A 21,554-nucleotide genomic window follows, 5' to 3' on the forward strand; every position below is an offset into this window, starting at 1 on the left:
AGGCTGATGCGCTCACTTAGGTACTTGGTACAAGTACAGAGGTGCCCCTTAAGCTGTAAGCCCCTGGAAGCCAGCACGGTTATTGGCCGCGACCAGCGAAACCCAGGTCTAGTGGCTCGCCGAGGCAGTTGGAGTTTCCCAGCGAGCCGGGGAATGCACCCTACTCCAAGTTGCAGCTCTAGGTACCAAAAAGGCAAAGGAGAGGACGTTATAAAAATTTTTTGGAGAAGCAATTTCACGAATTCGAACTGGACTCACCATCAGAAGTCTTCATCCGAACTCTGTCATCTCATCTTTATTCATTTGTACGGATACGGGAAGAGATAGATATTTCTTTCTTTCTTGATCAAGTCTTCTTGAGTCAATTGTACAACACGGACAAACGAGCTCGAAACTTCAGCTTGACCTTGAGCTGGCTTTGGTCCTGGGATAGACTTTTTGCTTGCTTTTTATATCACCTGTAACTCATCATTGTTTTATTAAACCCATCCATCATCACTCTCATCATGCTCTCGACCCTTCGACCCGCGGCTGCTCGCTCGGCCCTGCGCCAGCATGCTGCGACGACCGCTCAAGCGATCCGCGTCGCAAATGCATCAACATGGGCAAATGTCAAGGAAGGTCCTCCTGATGCCATCTTGGGCATCACCGAGGCCTTCAAGAAGGACAGCTTTCCGGAGAAGATCAACCTGGGTGTTGGTGCATATCGTAAGTGGCCTTGCCATGGGTAACTCCCATGCCTTGTCTGCTGGACACGGTCACCCATTCTCATGAAGCCGCTGACACCTTTTGTTTGTGGGTTTTGCAGGCGACGATAAAGGCAAGCCCTACGTCCTCCCCAGCGTACGCACCGCCGAGCAGAAAGTCGTCTCTTCCTCCCTCGATAAGGAATACGCAGGCATCACCGGCGTGCCCTCGTTCACCAAAGCCGCTGCGCTGCTCGCCTACGGCCCGAATTCGAAGCCAATCCAGGAAGACCGCATTGCCATAACCCAGTCCATCTCCGGAACTGGCGCGCTGAGAATAGGCGGCGCCTTCCTCGAACGCTTCTACCCGGGCGCAAAGACAATCTACATCCCCACTCCCTCTTGGGCGAACCACAAGGCCGTCTTTTCCGACTCCGGGCTCGAGGTCAAGCAGTACAAATACTACAACAAGGACACGATCGGCCTGGACTTCGAGGGCATGATTGCGGATCTGAGATCTTTCCCCGATGGCTCCATCGTTCTGCTGCACGCCTGCGCGCACAACCCCACAGGTATCGACCCTACCCAAGAACAGTGGCAGCAGATCGCCAAGGTCATGAAGGAGAAGTCCCACTACCCTTTCTTCGACATGGCTTACCAAGGCTTCGCGAGCGGGGACACCAACAAGGACGCCTATGCCGTGCGCCTGTTCATCGAACAAGGCCTCGGTCTCTGTCTCTCGCAGTCCTTTGCCAAAAACATGGGTCTGTACGGCGAACGAGTCGGCGCGTTCAGCATCGTGTGCGACAGCGCCGAAGAGAAGAAGCGAGTTGAGAGTCAGATCAAGATCCTTGTGCGTCCGCTGTATTCCAACCCTCCGGTCCATGGAGCGCGGATCGCGAGTGAGATTCTAAATGATGCGGGCTTGAACAAGCAGTGGCTTGGGGAGGTGAAGGGCATGGCGGACCGGATCATTGAGATGAGGGCACTACTGAAGAAGAATCTCGAGGAGCTGGGAAGCAAACACAACTGGGATCACATCACGAATCAGGTACGTTTCAGCAGTCCAAGGAGCCCGTGGGACATTTCTCTAGTTTTCTTCGTCCCACTCTTCTCTCCCTTCCCCTGCGTTGGAGATGATCAACGACAGACTCGACGCTGATTCCTCCGTTTCCCTCTAGATTGGCATGTTCGCGTACACAGGCCTGAAGCCTGAACAGATGGAGACGCTCGCAAAAGAACACTCGGTGTACGCGACCAAGGACGGACGTATCTCGGTGGCGGGCATCACCACGGACAACGTCAAGAGGTTGGCCGAGTCGATCTTCAAGGTGACTGGTTAGACCTGCCTACCTACTCAAGACTCTTCGATGTTGTGATATGAGCACGCGGGGATTTTGGGTCCCGATGGAACTTGGAAGACGCGAACGTGGTTAGACACTCTCGCCAGGCTGCACGCGAGCAACAAAGACCAGTGCTGTCCAAGAAGGGGAAAAGACATTGGCGATCTTGCCCTGACAGAGAGCGGTGGAGATTGTCTAGTTCAGCGTTTATCATCTGCAAGTTCCTGCTTGATACCAGCACAGCACCATGTATCAAAAATGACGGTGGGACAGGGTCAGCATGCATCTTTTCCTTTTTCTTTTTGGTTCAAAGACAGGAAGGGGGGAAGGAAGGTCCAGCTAGATCGTTGAGCAAGAGGCACTGAATCTGAAAGGTGTGGATTGAGTGTCACCGATGCTCTCGTTTTCTCTCGCTCAGTTTGGACTTGTGCATCACAACTTCGAAATGCCGCCAGGCCAGGCATGCATGTACGCTTCGAGGCACAAGACAAACAAATGTTCCCGCGTAAGCGTTAGCTGGTCGTTGTTGCATTCGACCCTTTCCACAGAGTACAGGGTACAGAATACGGGGTATCTGGGACGGACAAGGAGGCCGAAGCGCTCTTGTGTCATCCCGGTGGTCACTTGAAAAAGAGAGGGCGTCTAGGTCGGAAACCGCCAATGACGAGGAGCAACATGTCCCAGCATAGAGGATTCGAAAATGTGTAGGATCAAGTCTAACTTGGACCCTCGGGGCACCGAGAAACTAGGTACCTCGTAGATACATTGGCTCGCTGGGCAGTGACCACCGATCGACCACTGATTGACGATCTGGAGGTTGGGGGGGCGGCACGGAGATGAGGACCGCGGGATCACACCACAGACGGGACCTGTGAGGCTCGAGCAGAGGAACCGAGATATGTAGAATGCACTTGTCGAGAATTTAGGTTGTTCCCCGATGATTCCTGCGAGAATGGGCGGTTGCGCTGGACTTGGAACAAGCAGTCAGAGCCGTGTAAGAACGTGGCCCTCCTTGGGACCCCCAATCTCTCTTCCTCCTCTGCCTCCGTTGCAGCTATCACAAGCGGCCATGTGGGCGGCATGCGGGTGTCATGCAACTAAGAGACGATGGCCCGGCTCCCCTCTGCGAAAAGTAACCCTAGACTTTCCCGTCCACCGTCCACCCGGCGTTCTTCTGGGGGAACCGTGACAATGGCTCGCTGGGGGGATGCTTCCAACTGCAGACAGCTATTTCCGTGCTGTTTGCTGCTGGCTGCAGCTAGCCTCACCGCTGAAGACCTCCGGACTCTTTGTACCTTGGTTTTGCTCGATTACTTGCAAGCAAAGAGATCATCAGGCTGGCAGGGTCCGCGGGTGCAGGCGGTTCCGGCCGCAGTGGAGGGCTGTCCAGTACCGTGAACATCTCGACAGGGCCGTCATTGGCGTCCTTGATCAGTGGACCTTTTGTTCGTATACCATGTTCTCAGCGGCCAGCCCAAACCAATGCCGGCCAAACTGCGTTAAGGAATTCGAGTCAAGGTGGGGGAGAGGTGGTGCTTCTTTGGGAGCATATCTTTTGGCCTTCGAATTCCTGGCAACCGAGTATTAGACCAGTGTGTTCACTGTTCAGTGGCGTAAATGCTAGACCCTGCTGACCCTGGCGCCATGGCAGCCGAATGGGCGCCCATCCGGTGCCATCTGCGGGTTGACATCATTGGCCTCCGTAGGCCCCTCGCCTACCCATCGGCGCGCCTCTGCTTGCTTTTTCGTCTTTCTCTTGCAGCTTCAGCGCCCGCGTGGGCTGCATGGAGGAGGGGGGACCAATCATGCCTAATCCAGCGCTTAGTTCACCCTTTGGAGGACACATGGTTCTGGCTGCCTCTGTATACTGCTCGTGACCCTCTGTGTCGCTTTGGACCTGATGACTCGTGCTCGTCTGGCTCCGTGCGACATGGATGGGACCCTGAACGCTTGTCGACGTCATCGCGCAGGTGGAATTCAGGCAAAATTTTGACGTCCCAGAGAGCAGCGTAGCAGCAACCCAAGAGGCAGGGTCAGGTAGAAAACGAGGGGCACAGGGCTCAAGCTCCTCCACCGCGATGGCGACTAGCTGGAGGAGTTTGTTCCCCGTCGAATTTTCGATTGCAGGCGCCGCCAGAGGAGTGAATTGTAGTCGCACAAGGCATGCCGTCAGCTTTCCCAATTCATGCCGTACCGGTGTCGATCTGCCGTATTCCTGGCCCATAACACGACTGTTTCAGGGATGGATCCAACAGTGCGGGCTGCTCGTTGGCTTGGGGCTCTGGGGGGTCTAAATATGCTCCTGCAGGATAAGAGCATGTCTCTTTCCAAGCTGGAGTGGCGGAAGACTCGTGGGCAACCCCAGCGAGAAAGCATTCCACCTTCCGCAGTCCGCTAAGAGGTGGTGCTGGGTGCGACTGGGGAGCCACAAATAGTCACCTCATCTCTTGCAGTCACTCTTACTCCGTCAAGCAGGGCATTCCCCACGCGAAAAGCCACCCCGTCAGCTTACCGAGGCCGAGATGGCTCGCTGGAGAGGACGGGACGTGGTTCTGCCACAGAAAGAGGTGTGAATGTGGGTGTGGGTGTGTGCTGTCGACAGTGGTGAGGAGTAGGAGGAGGAGAGGGTCTCGTTGGCAGTCGGAAGGAGGGAGAATGAATGGATGGGTCTTGGACCGACTGACTGAGTGACTGACCGGAGGTGGGATTGCGGGTATCTGGCCTATCGTTCTGATACCCATAGGCTCCAGTTTGGTCCCTTGCTGTTCCTAGCCGATTGAGTGTTGAAATTCCCTTCAGCCTCGAACTGGTCGATAGTAGAGTACCCAGTACATAGGCCCAGCGAGCCAGCAGCCGCCAAGCAGACGACTCCTCCCCGGATTTATCCTCTTGCCTCAGCTCTGCCTCAATCACTGCTGAACCCATCTCTTTTTTTTTTTTTTGCAGACGAGCATCCGAGTAGACGACAGGGTCGACTCGCACCTCGGGCACGGTCGCGTTTCAGGGCTCCAGTTTCTTCCTTCTTGTTCCATTCGTGTCTCTGGCCGCGTGAAGTGGGATTGCGCTTGGCCCCCGCTTGTCTTTGGAACGAACGACGCTTTTGGTGGTTGATCTGCGCTGCCGGACGGAGATCTTGGGCTCGGTTGCTCGCGAGACAAAACGCATATCGCAGGCCAGCATCGCAGGCAGTAGCCGGTTGACCCGAGTTTCGCGCAAAGAGCAGGGCCTGAGGTACGTTAGCATGGCTCTTCTGCCCCTCCCGGTCATCCAGGGTTGCGCATTTGGCGCCTTCAATCGGTGTGTTTTTTTCGGGTGGGTGTGGGATTACCGTAGTCGAGTCCCCAAGGGCGAAGACCCAGCAGACCCAGACAACCCAGAATAACCTCCTTCACACAGCGGCGACCCTGGCCCCGCCCTCGCAAACAGCACAGAGAAGACAAGAGACGGCCAGATCTGTTCCTGATATGATTTTGCAGGTCATTTCTGCTCAGCCTCAACCCGAGCCGAATAACCTGGTGAGAAATTCTCGCTGCCAGACTCGAGGGTATTTTGCTTGGTTGGGCGGCTGGATCGAGCTTCGGGATCAGCAACCAAGCGACCATACCAACAACCACATCGGACGGACGGACGTCACTCTGCTGCTGGTCGAAGGGCTGCTTCAAATTCATCCCAAGCCGAGTCAAGTCGTTGCGGGAAACCACCGCCGGCACGCCACCAACATACACCTCCTGGCATTCGTGCACTGCAGTATTCCTTCCTCCTGCCATCTACGACGAAGGAGTTGATCATTTGCTGATTGCTGATTGCCAAAAGCATCCTCCTCCTCGCCCAACCCTGGTTGGGCCTTGCATTGATTTACTGTTTACCTTTTTCCTTTGTGGATTCCAGAGGTCGGTAGCCCCCGTTGTATACTTTGATTTGAGCCTTGCGGCACGGGCACCAGGTTCTAACAACCTCAACCTCGCCGTCTTGCCAAACCGCTGACACTATGCCTGCAGGCAGTCCATTTCCTCTAGCATCCTATCTACCATCCTTATCTTCACCAACGGCCCCTACACTACCGCCACTACCCGTACTCAGTCTGGATAGCCAGAAACGTCGGCTACGGCTTTTTGCAAGAATATCGACAAAAAGACGAGCGAGTCTGTGACGCCCTCATCCAGCCGGTGCCAACCCACAACTCAGAACCTCTTCGTACCTTGTACACAGACCCCCCGCTCTGATGCCCAGCACACCGACCGCCATGTCCGAGGAAGTAAGTACGACAAAAGCAAATCGACCTGTTCCAAGGCGGTGGCTCGAAGCATCGTAACCGCTCTATGGCTGACTCGTTTGACCCGATCCAGATCGAATTTGATTTCGGCGATAATGTCGAGAAGAGCACCTTTGAGCAGATCCTCGACATGGACGAGGAAGACGACCGTGACTTCAGCAAGTCGATAGTGTTTGGATTCCTCGAACAAGCCGAACAGACCTTTGGCAAAATGGACAGTGCAATGTGAGTCCGCATGCCTTGCGACAACGGCCAGAGTTCTCACTGGATGGGTTGGGCGTCGGCTGACGTTGTCTTGGACAGGAAGGACAAGGACCTCCCCGAGCTTTCCAGCCTCGGCCACTTTCTCAAGGGCTCGTCTGCCACCCTTGGCTTCACTAAGGTGAAGGATGAGTGTGAGAAAATCCAGCACTACGGACACAAGAAAAACGAGACCGGCGAGGTCGATGAACCGGATGAAGACAAGTGCCTGAAACTCATTGGTGAAAGCATCGCCGAGGCCAAACGAGCTTATGAAGTCGTCAACGACCTGATGAAGAAGTTTTATGCCGATCCTTGATCAACTCGGGCTTCACGAGATAAACGTTCCTGCGCCCGAGCGCTGGCACAATACCACCTGGGACGACGTTCAACAAGGAAGCATTGCATTTAGACCTCGACTAGCTGGCTTGTCTACCAAGCTCAACGACAATACGGCGCTCATTCGCAACTCTGACGTACTCCGCGCGATGCATGTGCGAGCAAGGACATCGGCCAAATCACCTCAAAAGATTCCTCTTTACATATGGCATGCTTTAGACTGCAAGTTGTGATGCTTCATTGCTTCTATTTGGGACAGGGTGGAAACCGGGCATCGTTCGTCATTGAATTGAGGACTGACAGAACAGAGATTCTTGCGCTACCGTTCGGGCCGTGAGCCAAACAACGGATACATAGTAACCCCTTTCATCATGCCCCTTTCTTTCGAGGCAATCTTTTCTGCTCTAGTTATCATCTTCTAACTGTGTCTGTAACTAATCTATGTAGCTACAGTCCTTCTGAAGCGTCCATCTCCGCCTCGATCTCGGCTTACACCCGCATTGTTCGGTCGCAGTGATTCCTTATCGGCAACAGAAACATGCTGTTTTCCTCCTCGCGGAATAGGCTGATCTCCCGATCCCCCTTGTTCCGAGAAGTGGTATGCTCTGACGCATAATACCTGTCACCGAGTTTCGTCCACCTGCCGGACCACACCAAGCCAGCAAGTCAACCTCTCACACGATCTGAGAGAAAGATACCTCCCTCTCCGGACTGACGCGAGAAATGCGATAAAACTACGAGGCCACAGGGTCAAAAAGATCAACATGATCGGCCAATGACCTAGGCCCGATCTTCCGATTGCTGGGCGCCGGAACACGCAATGTCTAAGTCATCACTCAGACCTTGTCGGTATCGCCAATGTTCACTCGGACGCCACCGCTATCGCTGTCAGGGGAACCTGCATCTGTGCATGGTTAAAATGATGTGGCGTGGGGAGGAGTAGACGGCGGATCACCCACATCGTGATCATCACCATCTGGCTCTCTCCGATGACGACCAGAAGAAGGCTTGGTACCAGCGACATGGGCCCCAAGGTGACCACAAAACTCCTCTGGGATCGGGTCGTTGTCTAGATCTCGGTCGAGATTCTCTTTCACCTCGCTTTCTGCTAAATGACCATGGGGCCGGATCATGGCGGTGGTGTTTGCCTTGGTGGTGGTCACGGATGCAGTGTGGCTCACTGGAGCGGCGCCTGCTCCGGCCTGATCAGTTGGGCTCCTCGATTGAGCATGTGTAATTTTAGCAAGGAGTCCAGCATGTCGGCTGTGTCTCTGGCGATCTCTATCTTGGATCGCCAGACTCCGAGGTGCCGCGGCCTGTTGCCAGCTGGAGATATCACGCGTCCACGTACGGTTCTGTTTCAGCGCTTGAGGTCTGTCGTTGCTTGTCAGGGTCGAAGGGTAAAGTCTGTCGAGAAGGGCGGGGGAGCGCGAAGACATGGATGGGATTTGTCGTGCGACGCAGGAAGAGGCATTGTGATTGCAGGTTTGACGCGCTTGGAGAGGGGTTGCTCTGCTTTGGCGGAGCGGGCTCAGGTAAATGGGAAGAATCGTGTCGATGAAGAGAGTTCGAAATGGAAGTTGGGATGGCGGGTTAGGAGGGAGGAAAGGTGTTCATCTGGAAGAGGATTGAGAAGGATTGAAAGCGAGAAGGTCAACAGAGGGGGTCATATCGCCTGGTGGTTCTGTCTTTGTGTCTCTGTCTGTGTCTGTGTCTAGGTTTGCAATTGCAATTGTGTTTGTGTTTGTGTTTGTTGTTGTGATTGTCTTATGTCTGGTCTCGGTGATGGTAGTGAGAGAGAGCACTGGCATCATTCTTTTGTGATAAAGGTAGCTTGCTTGCGTGCTTCCCTACTTACTTGCACGCTTCCTTCCTTACTCGCTTGCTCGCACGTCCACTCTCCTCCTCCTGCTGCTGCTGCTATCATCTGGGCCCTCAACTCTTGCGATGCTGGAGTGAAGCCGAGACGGTTTGACACGCCCATGCCCGAAATGGGCCCGTCTGCGAAAGGGTTGTCTCGGTCCATCCATTCGTTGTCCTAGAGGGCCAGAGCCCTTCGGACGCCTCGCAGGGACTTTCCTTCTATCCAGGCAGTACATATACTGTGTTGTACTGTGCACTGTGCTATACCCTGTTGCGCTGTCCTGTGTTAGGATGGTATGGTACGGACCACCGGCCGACCACGTGTACTTGGTACATAATATTATATACCCTCGCCCGTGGCCTTTCCCTTGCGGTTGCGCGGTTAGCCAGCGAGGGCTGGACTAGTCGAGTACGCCCCGTACATGTTGTGTGACTAAGTGACTTTGAGGTAATTGTGCCCAAGCACAGAGTTCCCCTCCGGTCACGCGTCACGCAAGGCTGGTGCGCCCTGCCTAGAACCCACTCGCTCGACTAGACCGGAACTGCGGACCAGGGTATAGCGTGCCTCGAAATATACGTATGTACCTAGAAGTAAGCATGCACTCGGGTTCTATTCAAGGGCAAAGACAGAGATTGAGGGAAAGAATCGTGAACGTGGAAGGGCAAATGTCAGTAGAAATAAAAATGACAGATTCGAGATAAATAGTAGCTGATGAACGGACAAGCATTTTCGGCTGATGGATCAGCCACACACAACTCCTCTCAAGAAGGCAGCAGAACAGATTCTGGATTGCCCTCGACACTGCAGCACAAGTAAGAAGAAAACGACTAGTCAGTGCTCGCAAAAGAACCTCGCCCTCGAACAAAGGCGATCGGGTACCCCCATGTGAACCCTGCCTTGTTCCCTCAAGCCGGTGTAGTCAGCCATTATTGCGCCGCGATCAAACCATTGCTGGACCCCAAATTGCCAAAGGTCCTCCCCACCAGACTCCTTGCTGTCGGATATACTCGGTACATCCCGTTCCCAAACCAGTTCCTGACAGGCTTCGTTTGCTCCAACCGCCGGGGGATCTCTTGTTTTCATACAAATTCCAGAAGCAAAACTTGTTAGTCACCATGGACCCACGATGACAGACATGACGGTGTTGGCATGTCATGGGCAGTGACTGAAACCTCGACTCTCTTCACTCGATCGCGGCGTCCTCGGAAGACATGCCGTTAGGTAGAGGGCTCGACACTTCAATGTCGCCGGATCAACCCGATCGAGGGAGTTGTCGGGGCCGCCGTGGCCGTGGCCACTTCAAGGTCTGAAACCCTTCCTCGTAGGCCGGGGAAGGATCAATTTGCTGGTCTACATGACAAATCGTTCCTGTCGATTGTCCTGGAGAGCCAATGGCATGGAAGTCCAGTCACCCGGCATCGCGACGTGATGGGACATGTGACCGTGACGAGGGCGAAGGCCATAGTCCTCTGGCTCAGTACTCTGAGGTCTCCGAATGGCGCTTCCGGGATAATAGAGCGAGTGACCGCCATAGGCGGGATCCGGATAGCCGTAGTTGTCCAGAGGGGATGGTGTTGGCAACGTTCCACCACCCGGCGAACCCCATACCAGAGCTCCCAAGTGGGGAGAAGCGCTGCCGCTAGCAGTGCCATTGGCCGGAGGCTCTAGAGGTTGGGGTGGACCATAGGCTGGTGGATGAGATGTGGTAGGTCTCTGCTGCGGTGCGCTTGTATAGTTCTGGAGAGAATGGGCAGTCAAAGGTGGTGTCGAGCGAGGGGAGTTCTGCCCAAAGTCAGACCGCATGTGAGGGGGCAGGGAATGGGTTTGAGGCAAGAATCCATAGTCTGAACCTTGACGTTGGATGCCAATGGCGAGAGGCGGAAGCTCTGAATTGGGTGAAATTGACAAGGTTCTATCTGCGGGCGAAGCCGTCGAGTTTCTCGAGGAGCCTCCTGAAGTGGACCCGTAGACGGACTGACTCTGAGGCAGTGCTGGTGCCAACTTCGCATTGACTTCTGCGGCTGCTTCCTCCAGTGTGCCCGTGTGCGAATTCTGATGCCTGGTCAGGGTCGTCCGTCTTGTGAAGGTCTTCTGACAGTTTGCATATTCACACTTGTAGGGACGCTTTCCCGAGTGAGTGCGTCGGTGCCGCGCAAGAGAGCTGGAGTCAGAAAATGGCTTGCAGGAGGTTTAGTCTCAGGTATGGTAGATCGAATGCTGATCGGCATGAAGACTTACTTTTCCACAGTTCCCACACAAGTGGGGTTTCTCTCCTGTGTGGACCCTGAGATGCACAGTCAAGGCAGACCGCTGGATAAATGACTTGTTGCAATTTGGATGATCGCAAACATGAGGTCTGTCGCCGCTATGAATGCGTTCTTCCTGAAGTTAGCGGGTCGCTCATGCTAGATGCGGGGGCTCCTCACCGTGCCTGGCTAGGTCACTGCGTCGCGCAAAGCCTTTCGAGCAGGTGCTGCAAGGAAACGATTTGGTGGCTGTCTCGGTCTTTACTTTAACAGGCGGCAGGTTCCCGTCCGAACCCGTGGTCTGGCTGTCATGGCCCGGCATGCAGCTGCTCGGAGCGTACAGTTGAGGGCTGTGCTGGGGTGCCGCCATCATATTATATGGCAGCACATGAGACTGTTGGATTGATTGCGAGTGGTGAGCCAGAGTTGGCCCTTGGTCCATACCATATGACGCTTCGCCGTCCATCTGTAGCGACTGCTGAAATCGGCTCAGCTCGTCGTTGCCTTCAGGATGATTTCTCCTATTCAGGAGGGTCGAAACGTCCATTCCCCCCTTGGCGGGAAGCTGCAACAGAGGTGCCAAAGCTCGTTGGTAGAGAGCCCGGCTTTGAGGAATTGGAAGGCGTGGGAAATCGAGCCCGAGGTTTGATGACTGCATGGTTTTGGCCGTCAGCAAATGGCACACAGAAGAAACAGTCAGAGACGATGGGGAGTCGAGACATTGAAGGACACCTTGGCCCTCCAAGGGATCAGTGCCAGATTAAAGAGGGTCAAGGCGCCGTGGCACGTAGGCGCTCACGCTCTGGCCCTCGTTGATCCGACGACCACAATGGCCGAGGGCCTCAATGCACAGTCCATTGTTTGTCCGAGCGAGACCGCCACCAAGAGGCCTGGGGGTTTGTATCTCACCTCAAGCAACAGCAGGTGTTTGACGAGATGCAGAAAGGAAAACACGGAAGGGGAAAAAGCTGAAAGGCGGCGGATGAGTAGGCCTACAGCTGACTGGAATGTAAGAAAACAAGGGGAGCAGCAATGCTGGTATTCCCTCGGCAACCAGCCAATTTTCCTCTCCGAGACACTTCTTTGTCGACGCCAATAATTCGGGTCTGTGTTCTTGTGACGGAAAACTGGCTGAAGTCTGGTCTGGATTGGGACAGGAATGGTTCTAGGTCTCTGCCAATTGGCCTGGGGGTGAGGCAGACGCTGGTGCTATGTCTGGCGCGAGGGTGAAGAGGATAGAATTTCGCTCCTCGTGAATCAGCGGCCACGTTCTTGGGAGGCTCTTGGGATTCTGGAGCTCGGATCTGCCGCTCCAAGGCGGTATTTGGAGGAAATGAATGAGGTGGTGTTTTGTTGCCTTCAATCTTCAATCGGCCCTCACATCCGACTCGGACTCCAATACCCCAATTGACAGCCGTTAGAGACAATCCCAATGCCAATGGAATCGTTCCTCTAGACAAGGGAGGTCGATCCAATCGTAGGGGACCAGAAATTGAAGACTAGTGTTGATTGTCTTTGGAGGGAGCATCGGAGCGGTGGCTGCTGGAGACGCGAGTGTAGGGGCCGCACGGTGGAGTGATGCTGACGGTTCTGGGTCGGGACTGCACAGAAGATGTCGAGTCGATTGAAGGGAGTGACAGTGGTGGAATTGATAGTTGAGCACAGAGCAAGCCGTGCATCGAGCGCGGTCTCTTTGGGAGGAACAGGAGTCGCAACAGTAGCAATAGCGGTAGCGACAAGGTGGAATCGGGAGCATAGGCGGAGAGGGAGAGCACAGACAGACTCAGGCACGGATCGTCTGAGAAAGGGCCACAGCGTCCAGGGAGGGAGGTGATGATTTCTTTATTTCTCGAGGGCACTGCCAGGACCAGCTGGAGTGGCATAATAGAAAGCAAGTCACAACTCCAAACACATCATGACTTGGTGTTTAAAGCAAGTCGTTGTCGGCAGTCGTCGGTCGGCGCAGCTGCAGAGTTTGAGGTTGTTTGGTGGTGGAAACGCAGGATGGAGTTCGGGGGGGGGGGGCACTCTGGGCCTACTAGCCCCCTCTGGGCCCCCTACCCAACGTGTACTTGTAGGCTGATGAACTGGGGGTGCCAATGACTGCCAATGACTGCCGATCCGAAACAGCTTCAGGCCCTCACATGCCTCGCAGGTGCCTCGCAAGAAGCAGCCACCAGCAGCCAAGCCGGTCCAACTCAACATCCCCTTTGTTCTATCTCGGTCTACGAGGTAGTTTCTCACACTTTGCGTTCCTACTAACTTAGGTAGGTAGGCTCGGGCAAATGAGGTCGAGCCCCAGCTGAGCACTTTATTCGTTCCACACGAGTCGCAACCATGCTCCCCGCCGCACAGTCCCTGCATTGGGGTCTAACCTAACGGCTCTTGGGGCTCTTTCTGACCTCATTCCTCATACAACTGCAGTTCCATGAATGATGAGAAGAAACACTTCCACTTTCGCCCAAGGAAAAGGCCGCTTGCATGGTCTTGCTGTTTGTTTGATGCCATGGACGACACTGACCCGGCCCAGGTAATGACCTCTTTGGGCCGCTGACGACCATTGACCAGACCTCAGCTGTCGTCTACCGAGAGACGTTATGACCCCTCCTTCCTCCGCATCAACTGGCAGCTTGTACTCGGTAGGCAGTAAGTCTTGGCACCTGCCATAAAGATCAGCAAAAACCGCCCAGCCTCGCCAGGCCATGTGGCTGTCATAAGCTCTCCTCCGTCCCATCGTCTTGAACCTCTTGCAACCTCTTGCTCATTCCAAGTCTGCACCTGCCATCTGCCATCTACCATTTGCCGTCCCCATGCGACTTTGGTGACCTAGGCTTCCACCATGTCGTCCTCGCCCCCGAAAGCGTCCGCACCGCCGTCCGGAACCTCCTCATCGAATGGAGCCATGACCGCACGCGATCGCTCAGCGGGGCGAAACGTCCACATTACCACTTGAATGATCCTACTACCGAAACTGGGGGCGTATTACTCTTACCTGGTGTCACCAATGCAAACTTCTATACAATGATCGAGATCATTATTATATTTTCGAGCCTCTTCTTTCTGCAAGATGAGAATAAAACGAAGATCGAGAGAGACAACCATGCACTGTAACCTGGACAGTATGATATTGTTGCCGCCGCTTCTTTCGAAGTCAACAATGAGCCATGGCTCGTACGAATAATCAGTCACGCTACCGGAAGTCGTGTCGCCGCCTTCTCCGATGGTATTCGTTTACGAGGTCGTCAATGTATCATGTCCGGAACACCTGTACCTACGTACAATGAGATATACTTGTGGCGTGGCTTTGAAGCCGCGCATATTTTCCCACTCGCCTACGAACGTCACCAAAACAATCAGAACTACGGTCGATGAGTTACAATTCAACTAGTTCAAGAGGGATCTATTAACTCGGTGTAGAATAGATTATTACTCCGCTCCGATATACATCAACTACAGTATTTGATTCATATGATATCTCGATCAATCCAGACGACAACTATAACGTTATAGCCTGTACGCCTACAAGGAGAAATATTAAAGGTAATTATCTTAACCGGGAGTTATTCACTCGCTATCATGCACCTCTTAATAATCTTCTACGATGGCACTTTAGACAGGCAGTCTTAGTGAATACAAGGGGTGCTGGTGAGCGGCAGTTCGAACACGACTTCCCGCCCGGCTCTGATATGGTTGGTGACATATTTCGGGGTCCAAAGGCAGGTGAAAGAATGCAATTTGAGCTGTTCAGCCGTCTCGGTGCTCAGATGGAGTTGTTTCCGCCGGCAGTTGGCGTTATGAGGGTGATGGGGGAGAGGGGAGAAGGGGGAGAAGGGGACAATCACTAATGCAATGCATACGAGGTTCCTTTTGTACACTGTACCGTCCCTGGGAGTACGAAGAATACCAGGTACGTAGAAATTCAATACTCGACGGCCAGGATCCGCCGAATGGCCGCAGGGATGGAGGAGGAGTAGCGATAGAGCCGGGAAAGGGAGACAACCCCCCTGCCCAACAATGCCTGGTTCTCGGTGCCTGTCAGAACTACCCTTGGTCTCTCTCACGCCAGGTCAGGTTCGATGCGTCTGACGCTGAACATGGTCCTCCAGTTTGACTTTCTCAACTTCAACGGATCTTTCGTCACCATGCAAACCACATCCCCCGAGGTCAACTGTGTCTCATGAAGGCAACAGCGGATAGTTCCCTGCTCGGAAGAGTTGGACGAACGACATGGCTTCAATCCTCCCTGCTGAGTAGGGCTGTCGACGATCGTTTGCCCCTTGTGAAAGCTACGTCTGACCCCGGATCCTTGAATTTGCATGCCAAAAGCCGTGTCCCGACCACGTCACGGCCGTGGAGCTTATGCCGGATAGCTGCATCTCGTCTGCGGAGACCGGTTCATCCTGTTTGCACAATGGATCCAGTGGGGGGAAGCAATCAGACGGTTCCGAACGAGCCTCAGGACAATTGGCGATAGCAAACACAGATCCATGAACGCGCCAGTCTGCATCGTCCACCCTCCCTATCGAATATGTCACAACCTGAGCGTATTTTCAAATGTGACGGAGAGAACGGTAGATGGAAGAGCATAGACGGCTGTCTTCGGAAAGGCAAAAATGGGAACAAAAAAAGGCCCCTGTCCAACCGTTCGACCATTGGCCTGATCAATGCATTTTCATGTCCGATCTCCTTCAGCTAAAGTCCACAGGTACTTACCGGCCACACACATGTAAACAGACTTGCTCGGGATTTGGTAGACAGGACGCCACACCCACAATCATATATTCCTTATCATAATAACAGATATCCCAAGCAGATGAAACTTGATCACCACTTGCAGTCATCACCTGAACACCTCAATCCGAATTTGTCCTCTTCCGCCCTTCGTTCTCACATCCGCGCACAAACGTGACAGATGATCCGGGAAAAGGCACGAAGAGTGGGCTGAAGTCGGTATGTGCTTCTCGGGCGGCCACTGCTCGAATTCCCTCGTCAGATTCGCGTCTCTCCTCCACCCATCCCTATCTCTTAAACAGCCCGAGTACATCCTCCTTCCTCCAGTCAATCTCCAAACTTCCGTCGTAAACTCTCTCCACGATGATCTTCATCCGGTCATAGGCGTGGGCGTACCTAACTGCACACTCCTCAAACACCTTCCCTATCAAATCCTTCTTTCCTGGTCTCTCCGACGCTGCCGAAGAATCATCCCCGTCTGTGAAGTGCTTCTCGATCCTCTTCTTCAACGTCTCCACTCCCTTCCTAACCTCCTTTGCGTCATAGCCACCTAGAATCTTCTTGGCCGCACTGCGTGAGTGGGACGGCTTATTGGCGATGGACGTGGATGACGAGTCGCTCGCCTTCATAAGGGCTTCGGTGCTTTCCAGGAAATCAAGCCACTTCCCCAGTGGCCGTCGGATCACGGCATCCGTGTACTGTGCCAAGTGGGCTAGTCGATCGCGCGAGGCTCGCTCAACCCATTCTTCGAGAACCACATTCTTATGCGTTTTCACTTCCTCGGCGAAATAATTCATATTCTCGATCAAGAGAATATGGTAGTTCAAAGCCTCTTTATCTTCTGGATCGCCGCTCAATGGTGCGTTCGAGTGTGCTGTTGCTGCCCCACTAGAAGACTCTGCCACCGGATTGTCTTTGGCGATGAAATTGAGCGATTCCCACATGGCTTTCAGAAGTTTGGTGTACGCGTCATTGACGATGAAGCGCACTTCCAGTGACTCTTGGTGGGCGAATTCCTGCGGAACCATGTCTTCGACCACTGTTATGAAGTCTGGGAAGATCCTCATAAACGAAATCAGCCCTTTCCTCTTCTTTACTTTCACCTTGGTTTCCTCTATCGCCTTGATTTGTTCTTCAACAAATTTGTGGAAAAGACCGGTCAATCTGTCGTGAAGGGTCCTTACCGTCCGAGTGATGAATTCTTGATTTGTTTCTTCATACTTCGACAAGCACTGTTCGAGAGAGACCAAGACGCCCACGCCCTGTAATTGATCCATCTTGAAAACCCATTCCACCAACGCTTGGAGGTCCGTAGGCCAGAATGAGTAGATCCCTTCGGTGGTACCTTGCACGATCTTGGCCATATTACGATCCGGATCGAAAGGCTGTTTCGCCTGCAGATTGGGCAGCTTGCGCTGTTCAGGCGGCCGAGATTGCACGAGCTCGGCAAAATTTTCATTCGACTGCGAGTTCAGATGGAAGAAATGGACGATGAAATTTTGTTCTTCCGAAATAGCCGTGGCCTGTTGCTCAAGCACAGCGTCAAATACAGCCCAGGCGTCGGTTTTGCCGTCCCGTCTTTCGCTAATCGAATGTCTCGTGGCATGAGTCTTGACTGCCCGGCCGCGTTTGACCGTAAGCTTGCGGGCTGCTGTAGAAAGATTGGACTCCTCTGCCTTCTCCTTGTCTTGGTGCGTGAAAAGGATTTCTTGCTCCTCTCCCATGGGGTGCCTGGCAGTCCTCCTAAGACCCATGGTGAAGTCTCGGAACTGCTCCTGGTAGATACTCTTGACATTGATTTCGTAGCTGCCGATCAATGTATGCCATTCGTACTGATTGACCTCCCGTACGAAAAGCATCATGGCATTGTAGACCCAAAGCTCTTGTCGCGAAGCATTATAAGCCCGCAGGTTGAGCGTGAGGGAGGAGGTCCCAGAAGAAATGCTAACGCTAGCATTTTCCTCACTTGTTCGCTGCTCAGCCAACTGGAACATGGCCTTCATGTGCTGATTGAAGCGGTTGACGAACATCATACTTTCGCGCTTGTATTCCTCTTTCTTCTCGCGCACCGCCCGCATCTTGGTGAGGTCCGCTTCGGCATTCGTTCCCAGTCCGGTGCGGTTGTTCGCAGTAGCTTGACGAAGTTTATTCTCGCGCAAATCTGGATCGATAATCACCATTGCGCTGTAGACTAACGTCAATGCGTGCTCGACTTCTTGAATATCCCTAAAGTTGTCAATAGGCGTAAGCTGTAAAGCGCGAAGATCTGATGGGGATATTGTCAACATTTTCAGGAGGTTTTGCAACTCAGCCTGCAGCAACTTCTGATTGGCAGTCTGCACTTGCAGTCCTTGTCCTTGAGCCTCGATGTATTCGATATCTTCATGGAGAGTATCGAGTTCATGCGCATAGAGCGTCAACAGCCCGTCAAGCTCTTCACATTCAGCGATGGCCTTTTCGAATGCTTTTCCGAGCTCCTGCACCTTGCTCTCTTGATGTTCGACGTGGCCGAGCCAGCCACTGGCCTGGGCCCGGCCAATCTCCCTTCGAATGTCGGTCTCGAAATTCTCCAGAATCTGGTCACTTGCAAGCCTCCCATCCCATGCAAATTCTGTCAGAAGTTCATTCAAATCCGCTCCGCGGCCCTCGGTGATCCGCGGATCAATCCCTAAAGCTGTGCAGTGCTTTTCTACTTCTGCTTCTAGCCTTTGCCGACGTTTTCTTTGTGGCGAAGCTGACCGGGTCTTATCCGGCGACTCTGCTCTTGTTTCTTCCTTCGGTCCCTCAGGCTCGACAGGGATAGACTTCGTCGTAGGTGTTTCTGACTTAGAAATGCTGTCTGAGGTCGCCGTACGCTCAATCTGAACTCGTGGTACAGCATCACCCGGCCCAAGTTTAGTCTTAGGCTGATCTTTCTCGACTTCCGTAGTGGCAAGATCAGGGGTTCCGCTCTTCGTATCGTCCGAGCTCATACCTCTCTTCAGTGGAGCTGGGACCACACTGGTGATGCCATCCGGCTCGTTGGAGAGTTTCTCCTGCATGGCCTTTAAGCGCGCACCGGCCCCGCCTTGACGGGGTTGGAATGCGCCTGCGGCAAGAGCAGCCTTTCGAAATTGAGTCGCGATGTCCTTCCCGGATCTCTTCTTGATCATGGGACCAAGGCCGGGGCGGTGCTCCTCTTCAACCTTCGGAGGGGCTGGAGGCTCCAGTGGCTCTGGAGCCACAGACTCGTTTGCAGTCTTGAGAGCTTCGGGTTCTGTCGTAGTCACTTCGTTGTACACGGCCTTCGGTGGCACAAGGTCGTTTGCTTGTGGTTGCTTATTCTCCCCCGCGGCCTTGTCGTTCACGAAGTAATCCGGTTTCCGCTGCAAGTGCTCCTCTTTGATGGCGGTCGGTGTCCCTAACGGAGTTACAAACGCACTGTTATTCTGACTCGGAGGAGCCGGTTGTTCGGATTTGAGGTCAGTTGTAGCAGGGGCTGGCTTTTTACGCTCGGGGAAGAGTTCAAAGTCAAGAGCTGGGAGGCTGGCAGGCGGTTCAGGCGTCCTGCGATCGCTCGCTGCCGTGCTGGGCCTCGAGTTGCTTAATGGTTCGCCGCGGCCGGCATCCCTCATTGAATCTTGACCCTGCATAGGCCCTGCTCTTTTCACCGCAACGTCTTGACCACTGGTTTTTGCGACGCCGGGGCCATTGGGTCTCAGAGGCGGTGGCTCAAGTGCAGAATCGGTTCGCTGGAGTGACGATTGAGAAGCCTTTGGACTGATGGATGGTCGCAGCGGGGCCGGTTGTAGGCTGTCGGACAGCGACGGCGTACGAGCTTCGTCACGCCTTATCTGAACGCTATAAGGCTGTGTGCGAGAGCTATCTTGCACCAGAGCGCCCCGGGTTGGTCTAGGTGGTAAGCCCAAAGGCCGCTCTTCGGCCTGAGAGGGTGGTCGCGCCATCTCTCTGGTCGGGGGGCGATATTCTTGCCGGCTGAAAGCTCTGTTTTGGTCTTGTAGCTCCGTTCGATTGCCATCTCGGCTCGGGGGAGGCTGAACAATATATGGAGACTGTGGCCGGTTCGTGCTGAGAGCTGGCACGGAAGCTGGATGGCTCGGAGCTAGAGCAGGCGGGGGAGTTGGCGATGGGACGATCGGGGAGAAATTGGTCCTGGAGGTAGGGGTGTTCTGAGTCGATGGTACACCAGTGATATGTTGTAGTTCCTGCGAAGCAAAGCCTATGAGATCTGGAAGCTTTCCACCGGTGTACTTTCGGTATATCTTGATCAGACTGGCAATGAAAAAATCCTTCTCTTTCGGAGTAGGGGCAGACCAGAAATAGGGCTTGCCCAGAGACACGGTGAAGCCCGTGTTGGATGCCCACTGCTTCTCCATCTGCTGCTGGGGGTTGGCGGGCACGAGGGCCGTGTATGAAATGATGGCGGTCAATTCGTCGAGATTCCATGTCTTGCCGATGGAGAAAGAGCCATTAGGGTTCTCGCGGGCCTTGTGGACTCTGACCTTGCCGGAGCGGCGGACGGCGACGAGGATGACCCTGTGCTTCTTGTTGGAGTTAGGAGAGTCCGGAGGAGGAGGGGAGGAGGGATATGAAGCATCTTCCAGCACTCGGACGTGGGTGATATATGACTCGAGTTGCATCCCCTCGGGATCTCGCTTGCTGAAGCAGGCGTCGATGATGCGCCTCTTCTCATCTTCGAATCGCGCGGCACGAGACTGGTTGGTATCCTGCTGGTCGGGCTGCCTCGTATGAGGCCTGGGCTGGGAGAAGTTGTGGTCGCCATTAGAGACGGGCGCAGGCTGTCGAGGCCCGGTGTAGAGAGGTTGTGGTGGTTGCTGATTCATCGTTGAGTGAGAGTGAGGTTAACAACATCATCTTCTAGAGGGCGGAAATAGGGAGGACGAGGGAGACAGATGATTCATGGCTGTTTTAGATGTACAGATGGAAGAACACAGCCTGCCCACGGTTTGTCGTCCACAAACGAAGTGTAGGTCCTCATCCAGACGTCGAGACGTGTACGTATTCTGCACCAAAAGACGTGAGTGTAGAACTGCGCATGGCATTGGCGAGCACGGAGAGGAGCCAGCCGAAAGCCTAAAACGAGGGTCGGGCTCCCAAGCCGTAGGCCTGGCTTGGTAGGGCTAAGGGGACATACAGTAGGAGCTTAGTGGTCGCGGCCGCTGTTGCAGGAGGCCTTTCCACTTGTGGGCCCCTCCTACGCTGCCTACCTACCAAGTTCAACACTTGACCAGGCTCGGTGCCAAGTTCAAGTACTCAGCAGATATTCTTTCTACCTTGTCCCCATTTTCGCCTCCCTTGCGCCGCGTATCGAGTACCGAGTACTTGTTCGGTGTATAGAAGGCCCTCTATAATCAGTAGGCAACATCAAAAGACGGGTATTGTCTTTTCTTCTCCTTGTCTCAACCATCCCAATCCAATTTGTCACTTAGATCGCCCACAGTTGTAACTTGAACTTTGAATCCCCTGGCTGCTGTCCGATCTCTTTCATTCCTCAACAGTATCTCGCCACATCCAACCCCCCCCCCCCCAAAAAAGAAAACGAAAAACGATAGATACAGCAATTCAGAAGACCCAGCCAAACACATCTCTTCCATTCTGGACAGACAATGACGGATGAGATTGTCCACCTTGCCCGTACAAGAATCCGTTTCCCTTTCCGTACGGCGCCAGGCTGAAATGGATGTAGTACAAACACAGAGTATCGTGGTCATAATTGGCCGCAAGAGATGGCCTTGCTCTTTGCGTCCTGAACTCAGCCCAATCCAAACGTGTCCCTATTCAATGCTTCGGAAATATAGCGGTTCGCCTCTT

At 53.9% G+C, this 21,554-nt stretch overlaps 5 protein-coding genes across 5 annotated transcripts; 2 read left to right on the forward strand and 3 right to left on the reverse strand.

Moving 5' to 3' along the window:
* Positions 1 to 506: 506 nt before the first annotated feature.
* Z519_05786 (uncharacterized protein) lies at positions 507 to 2,029 on the forward strand (the record flags this gene model as incomplete). Its single annotated transcript, XM_016763526.1, has 3 exons — positions 507 to 708; positions 809 to 1,737; positions 1,868 to 2,029. The coding sequence occupies 3 exons, from the start codon at positions 507 to 509 to the stop codon at positions 2,027 to 2,029; spliced, it is 1,293 nt and encodes a 430-aa protein (XP_016619850.1).
* A 4,319-nt stretch (positions 2,030 to 6,348) lies between these two features.
* Z519_05787 (uncharacterized protein) lies at positions 6,349 to 6,861 on the forward strand (the record flags this gene model as incomplete). The annotated part of the gene is made up of 2 exons (XM_016763527.1): positions 6,349 to 6,527; positions 6,606 to 6,861. 2 exons carry the CDS (start codon positions 6,349 to 6,351, stop codon positions 6,859 to 6,861), a joined length of 435 nt encoding a protein of 144 aa, XP_016619851.1.
* Positions 6,862 to 7,717: 856 nt separating this feature from the next.
* On the reverse strand, positions 7,718 to 8,320 carry Z519_05788 (uncharacterized protein; the record flags this gene model as incomplete). The annotated part of the gene is made up of 2 exons (XM_016763528.1): positions 7,718 to 7,785; positions 7,837 to 8,320. 2 exons carry the CDS (start codon positions 8,318 to 8,320, stop codon positions 7,718 to 7,720), a joined length of 552 nt encoding a protein of 183 aa, XP_016619852.1.
* Positions 8,321 to 10,095: 1,775 nt separating this feature from the next.
* Z519_05789 (uncharacterized protein) lies at positions 10,096 to 11,649 on the reverse strand (the record flags this gene model as incomplete). The annotated part of the gene is made up of 3 exons (XM_016763529.1): positions 10,096 to 10,923; positions 10,984 to 11,123; positions 11,172 to 11,649. The coding sequence occupies 3 exons, from the start codon at positions 11,647 to 11,649 to the stop codon at positions 10,096 to 10,098; spliced, it is 1,446 nt and encodes a 481-aa protein (XP_016619853.1).
* A 4,360-nt stretch (positions 11,650 to 16,009) lies between these two features.
* On the reverse strand, positions 16,010 to 20,566 carry Z519_05790 (uncharacterized protein; the record flags this gene model as incomplete). Its single annotated transcript, XM_016763530.1, has 1 exon — positions 16,010 to 20,566. The coding sequence occupies one exon, from the start codon at positions 20,564 to 20,566 to the stop codon at positions 16,010 to 16,012; it is 4,557 nt and encodes a 1,518-aa protein (XP_016619854.1).
* Positions 20,567 to 21,554: the final 988 nt, after the last annotated feature.

This window comes from Cladophialophora bantiana (genome assembly GCF_000835475.1).
Source record: "Cladophialophora bantiana CBS 173.52 unplaced genomic scaffold supercont1.8, whole genome shotgun sequence".
Taxonomy (NCBI): Eukaryota; Fungi; Ascomycota; class Eurotiomycetes; order Chaetothyriales; family Herpotrichiellaceae; genus Cladophialophora; species Cladophialophora bantiana.